Source organism: Dendroctonus ponderosae, unplaced genomic scaffold, assembly GCF_020466585.1.
Source record: "Dendroctonus ponderosae isolate FM_Combo_2020 unplaced genomic scaffold, Dpon_F_20191213v2 Dpon_F_20191213_9, whole genome shotgun sequence".
NCBI lineage: Eukaryota > Metazoa > Arthropoda > Insecta > Coleoptera > Curculionidae > Dendroctonus > Dendroctonus ponderosae.
The window spans coordinates 5,030,370-5,037,100 of NW_026019116.1; the positions used below are offsets into that span (position 1 = coordinate 5,030,370).

At 39.1% G+C, this 6,731-nt stretch overlaps 1 protein-coding gene across 2 annotated transcripts in view; it reads left to right on the top strand.

The window, feature by feature from the left end:
- Positions 1-6,051: 6,051 nt before the first annotated feature.
- LOC109541846 (chromatin modification-related protein eaf-1) overlaps positions 6,052-6,731 on the top strand; it is a 6,824-nt gene continuing 6,144 nt past the window's right edge. For both annotated transcript variants that reach the window (XM_048669615.1, XM_048669616.1), the window contains exons 1-2: positions 6,052-6,228; positions 6,295-6,431. In XM_048669615.1, the coding sequence (XP_048525572.1) occupies positions 6,067-6,228; positions 6,295-6,431 (299 nt within the window). In that variant the 5' untranslated portion in view covers positions 6,052-6,066. The remainder of the gene's footprint in view (positions 6,229-6,294; positions 6,432-6,731) is intronic.

Consider the following 6,731-nt stretch of genomic DNA (forward strand, 5'->3'; position numbering starts at 1 on the left):
GTAAGTACATGATCAAAACGGTACTGCGATATTCTATTCAAAAGGAGACCATCTGGCCTAACTTTTATTAACGAAAAATGCCTGGCGCCTCTGCTATTGATGGTCAAAGTTCTTCAAAAAATGTATCTTTTTTGACATATCGGAAGAATGGTACGATGGATTTTGGTAAAACTCGCTGTGAATTTGTTCTTATGTAAGACTCATTTTGCCTCATGACTCATTATTCATTAGAAAAGGTCATTGGAAGGGAATATCTGAGACTGATTGACAATTATTTTATGCCTCGTATCACGATATTTGTAGTTAGGTCTAAAAAAGTGGCAAGAAAACACATATTTTTTTGAGCAAAAACTATGAATGCTACAAGATTTTCCAAAGAGCACAGAATTGTGAATAAATGATTACCTAGTGCATCAACCAAAAAAAAACAAGTTGATTTCATCCATCAAATAAAAAGTTCTGGTAGTTTTTGTACCACGACACTCAAGAACTCACCACTTGCCCAAAACCATTGTTTCATCAAAATATGAGTCTTACATAAGAACAAATTCACAGCGAGTTTCACTAAAATACATCGTACCATTCTCCCGAGATTTCAAAAAATATATTTTTTTAAGAACTTTTACCATTAATAGAAGAGGAGCCAGACATTTTTTGCTAATAAAAGTTAGGTCAGATCGTCCTTTGATGCAAAGAATATTGCAGTATCCTTTTGATCAGGCGCTTACGGGACATCCTGTATAATTAAAGATTTTTCTGAAAAACTTTTAAATTAAATGCGGATTGTAAAATAGTAAAATATTTACATGAAAATAGCTAAAAATTCCAGGTTTTCACAAAAATCAACAATGTCCAACAACCGGGGAAAACCTCACTAAACACATTTTGTCTGTTAATATACAAAGCGTGACAAAATCGATTACAATCTATGGAATCATAACCTCAGTGTGCCAATTATGCGCTAATACTTACAACAGCAGGAACATTTTCTGTTCCATTTGCAGGAGCGTACAATGCCCCAACACACTAAATACATCCGCAACAAGCAGTGAAAACACTAATAAACGCACTTTTTGTTATAAATTGCAATTGTAAAATTCAAACTGCACAATTACCCTGTCACTGTCAACCCAATCAAGCCGAAAGCGCGTCTACCAACCCCTTGCACCGCCGGAATGGGGCGTGGCGCGTGATATTGGTTTTCCAATTACCGAAAAAATCGTTTAATTATCAACAGAAGCAAATGAATCAAATGAGAAAATTTGGGTTATACACAGCAACTGGTTCGATCAACTGCTGGTAAATTGCCAAATTCGAAGTAGATATATGAAAAAATGCAAAAGTTAGAAAGGGAACTTTCTAACCTTATTCTTCTCTGTTGTGCAGGAAACTCAATCACCGTGTATATACTGGGTGGCCTGCTACTGCTGCTCCAGAAAACAAGTGGGTGGAACTGTAAAATAGAAAACAATCGGCGTTATGCGGGTGACACCGCACTCTTAGCAAACAGACGACCGATTGCTGTTTGCTCAGAGAGCTTTTGATTCAGACAGTGAGCTGATGAGGTCAAAAGGCCATTTGTAAGCTGCCAAAGACAAAGGCGAATAAAGGCGTCGAGGCGAAAAAAAACCGAACAAATATTTCACAATTCCGGCGTTTTAACCATAGTTTATAATACTCGGTGTAAAGTCTTGGGGTGATGTAGCACAGTAGTTACATCAATATTCGAGTGGATGCGCTGCTCTTGGCAAAGGGCATCAAATTTATGAGACCATGTTTATAGGCTCGTGGGACAAGTAGAGCCTGGCCGTTCCTTTCTTTAATTCCGCCTCTGGTCTGACTTTATGGGTTTCCCGGACGTGCCAAAGATATACAACAAACGCTTTCCTTTGCGCTTCCGTTTTTTCGTGTCCTCTTGCTGTGGCCTCGACACTCAATGAGCGCAAAATTAAGACAAATAACCGGGCCTCATTTGCCGCATATCTAAACATAAGGCTGCCATTTCACTTAAAACCAATTAAGGGTGGGCCGGCGGATAAAAGCCGTTGATATTATTTGCTGGTAACGACACACTATTATATCCATCCTTAGTGCGGGCGCCTGGCCCGAACGACTCCATTCCCAACACATCCAATGGAAGCCAAGGCAATAAAGACGAACTGTTGAGCTTCAGCTCTGCATTAAGACTACTCAAGCCCCTGTGGACCCGCACTACCGAAATCATCCCTGATAATGCCAACATAATGGGGCCTTTATAGTGTTCACAAAAGGAATCCTGAGTGCTTTATCCAGCTTAGCGCTATTGTGCTTATATTAAACACTTCAAATTTGCGTGTCGTTTCACTACTAAGCCGCCGGATTATCGGGGATGGTTTTTTAAAGGGAGTGGGACATGGCTGTCACTTTGTCAAAACCCTTTTGCGATGGGATTAAAGTTTATCATTTGGAAATTTCAACAACATCAACCCGAGTGTTTGATCGAAATCCTCTGTCCCAAACTATTTGACAGTGACGTCATTTTGTAATTCACTAATTTACTCAAACTTTCTTTTCATTTGTTAAGTGTTACGAAGTTTACATATTTTTCGATAGGCAAGAGAATAGAAAGAAGAGATAGGCAGTTCAGCATTGAAATGGTCACCATGAGAACATTTCCCAAATGAGTTGAGCAACTTGTTTACAAGCTGTGAGAGTTTCGAATTGCGATCATCATCAGGGTATTTTACACGAATTTTCTCAAACATGTTAAATCTCCAAGAGTGGTTTCCACAATAAAAGTCAATTTTGCCAATCAATGGAGAGAAAGCACTCGAGCTGGAACCTGGAGGTTTTTTGAGAGGCGAAGCGTCTAGATCATAGGCTTAGGCCTGGGTAACTCAATGAATTTTTAGGAGTTGGCGTAGTGCCACGCAAATTGCTTGGTGCGCTAACCCACCTCTCCGGCGCAGTTCCGTTGCTGGGAAAATGCTGATGACTTTTTTAAATTGTTTTTAGTTTTTTTTTAGGGCCATTTATCAATAATATTTTTTAAATTTCTTCAAAATATCAGTATTTTTCCAGCTTTAGCAGTCATTATTTTTTCTAAATGTTCAATTTTCAAAAAATTCATTTAGAAATACTGACAATCTTCAGGTAGTTTCCGCGAAAAATTATGAAACAATTTTTTTTAGAATACTCCTTCGTCCCATGGTAAAAAGTTTCAAAATCCCTTTACGTATTTGGGACAAGAATCAAATAATTTTCAATCAAAGCACGAACAGAATCAGCGAAAGTTTATCATAAATTATTTGAAAAAACCTCCATTCCTCTGAAGACTGTAGAGTTTGTTAAAAAATGTGTTTTTTTAGTTTTGACTGATCTTTTTTGCTTAACTTTCCACTCAAAACGCTCTATTTTGAGAGTTTTACTTAAAAATACTGACGATCTGAAGGTCTTTTACTCGAAAAATTTACAGGATAAATCTGTAGCTTTGCAGGAATTTTATAAAAACTTATTTCAGCGTCGAATTCGGGACGAAACGAAAATAAATTTCTCCGGTTTTTTCCTGAAAATCATTAAGATTTTCTCAAAAACCGATCACAAAACTAAAAGTTATTAATCAAAAACGCAAAAAATGTAATTTTCAGATAATTTTCTTCTTTTTTGACAATAATGGAGTGTTTTTAGTCAAAAATTACAAAATTAATCATGCTAGAAAATTCACCTCATTCATCGATTTGCAGAGAACTTTAGAAAACCCTTTTCAGCTTTGAATTTGGCACAAAAACCAAATAATTTTATTAAGCTTTTAACCAAAAGTAATTAAAATATCTTGAGTAAACGGCCAGAGCAAAAAACAAATATTTGGAAAATTCGCCACCCACACCGCTGTGAAGATGTTTCAAGTGCCTCTAAAATTTCAGGTTATTCCAGTTTTAGAGAGTTTCTATTAAGCAATTCTTGCTACGCAAAAAAACGTATGATTTTTAGTTTAACTTAAAATATTGACAACATTCACGTATTTTTTGTGAAAATTAAAAAATAAATTTTATTGGAACACTCGGCTCCTGAACAGCTTTGTAAATGTTTTTCTGGAACCTTTTGCCGCTTCGAATTTTGGACAAAACCCTAATAATTTTTCTGGATTTTTCTCAAAAATATTTCCCCGAACAGAACAAGTGAACGTTTATAATCAATTATTCGGAAAACTCATMACTTTCGTTGCTGTTTTGGTTTATTTAAATTCCGGTTTCTTCACTTTCAGGTCAATATTTYTAAACAAAACTCTCTCTAAACAGAACAACGCGTTTTTTCGTAACGTTTTACTGTAAAATGCTGGCAAACTGMGACTCTTTTATGCAAAAAAGTTRAAAGATGGGTTTTCAAGAAAGGTCGCATTTACAGTTTGGTCTTTTTTTCGTCTTTTCGCAATCGTATGCGCAAAAGCAATATGTTGATGGCTTTTTTTGTTAGATGTTAAAATTCCGTCATCGGCCATGAGCTATAACCCGTTAAACAATGAGTTAAAACTCATTAACTCAGAGAGCGGCAACAACTCAAAAGCGCAACTCAACACAGTGTTACTCAGGCTTACGCAGGCTGTAAAGGTTCCAAAACCTTGCCGTCAACGCAAATAGGTAGATAAATGCGACAAAAACTTGAAAAACGCTTAAAAAACTTTGAAAATTTCGAATCACCAGGGATTCTCAGAGGAATCTTTGTCCTGCCATCTAAGGCAGAAGTTTAATTGTTCGGCTAAAGCGGTATTTATAGCTCACCATTACGACATTTAAATTGTGTTTGAAATAACCCCGATTTTAAATGTTCAATACCCGCATGTGGCGGGCTCGATGTTTCCTGCCTTGAACGCGCTGCCCGCACAGTTGTTGAATCCTGCAGCTCTTTATAGTAGACCTACTGCTGCAGGGATGGCGCCATCAGGACGAATTTCGCAAGGAAAACAGGTCGATAATGCGGTTGATTATTAATCAAACAATTATAGATACGCATGAGATCAGTTCTAATCATTATCCGACTATCAAAACACGTAAAATGTACAGGGGAGGGTACAGGAAAAATCATCTGTTTCATGGACCTGGGGATTTTCGTTTGGCGTATCCACTTGGGCGACAATCTCTGAAGATGCTAGCCATGCGTGCTAGAGAAACGTCAGCACCAAATTGTTTAATTGGTTTTTAGTTCTGGGAATTTTTTGCCTCCAAAGGATTTAATGTTTCAAGTCAATGGCTACCCGAAAGGAAGACAAATTACACAGACTATGTGCTATTATTCAAAGCGTGGATTATGCGCTAATACTTACAATGCGACAAAAATTTGCGAAAACACTAAAAACATGTGCTATAAGCGATTAAAACACTAATAAAAGAGTTTTTTGTTCTGTCTTCCAAAGTCAAAATTCAAACTGACAGCACATTGGCCCTGTCACTGTCAACCCAGTCAAGTCGCAACCGCTTTTACCAACCCACCGCCATTTGAATGGGGCGTGGCGCGTGATAGCAAGTCTTTCAAACAATTCAGTATTTATTTATGATAACAAGTTCAATTACCGAAATCATTAAAAAATGAAACCGAATGCAATGAAGCAAATAAGTAAAATTGAAAGGAGGCTATAACTATTAACAAAGTAATCAACAGCTGGTTTTCCTTACTCAAGGATTTTCGAGTCAAATGCTGCTGATGGCTGGGGACGTTCCAGTGCCTAGCTAGGGCTCCGCCCCTGTTCAAATTCTTCAATCGATCCCGCCATGAGTCAGGTGGAAATCGCAGTGCGCCTTGCGGGGAGTCACACATGGTCGCGCCTTTTTAGAAATCGCGCGTAACAAACCCCACGCTTTTTCGTCACACCATTGACTCCAATGGTATGCCACCAACAGCATGGGTAGAATTTTTAACTTGAATGGGCGACGGATTTTTTGGTAGGTTTTTTCCTAAAGGTTTTTCTCAGGGAAAACACCTGTGTTAGGGCCTCTTGTGGGCTTGCTTGGCTAAAAGCCCCACGTTGTTCTTTTAAATCGTTTAAATGTGCCTGAGCCCGGACGCGCCGCCGCTGGCCGCTCCTAAACGTAGATGAACGTAGCCAACCTCGACCGCGACTTCCTTTCAGAATTCAGAAAACAAGCGCAATCGGAGCACCTCGTGAGCACCTTTTCGCATTTAGTTTTAGTACCAGTTCGACGTTCATCTTGGTGGGCTTTTCGTGCGAAAAATCAGCAACCAGTGAAGTCAAATGTCCGTGTCATAGTCAAATCGGGCGTGTTTTTCTGACGATTTTCTATTGATTTTTTTGCGCTCCAGTGGCGAAGCTGTGCAGACACACTCTCGAGGGCGATGGAGTTCCGATTCGATTTAAATGAGCTGTTCAAACAGCCCATCGTCGAAGTGGGCAACACTTTGATCCCGCCTGGATTCACTGGGGATAAACGGGCGTTATGGTAAGTCGCTCCCCTTTGTTGGTAACCAAAACACAGCCCTTATTGACCTTAACAGTCCCGAGATTGTTCGGGTGTTTCCAGGACAGGGCTGGAAATCGGGGCAAATCCTTGAACTTTTCCGGTAATCGGCAGTTGCGTGGCCCAATTTGATTCTCCACTATTTGATCAATGCCCTGTTTGCGTCATAAGGCCGAGACGGGAAATTGCGAGTACATCCACCCGCCAGCCCATTAACCCAATTCCGCCGGTTTTCAACGGAAATTCGCCTAATTATGGTTATCATGGGCGTTTCAAATTGCC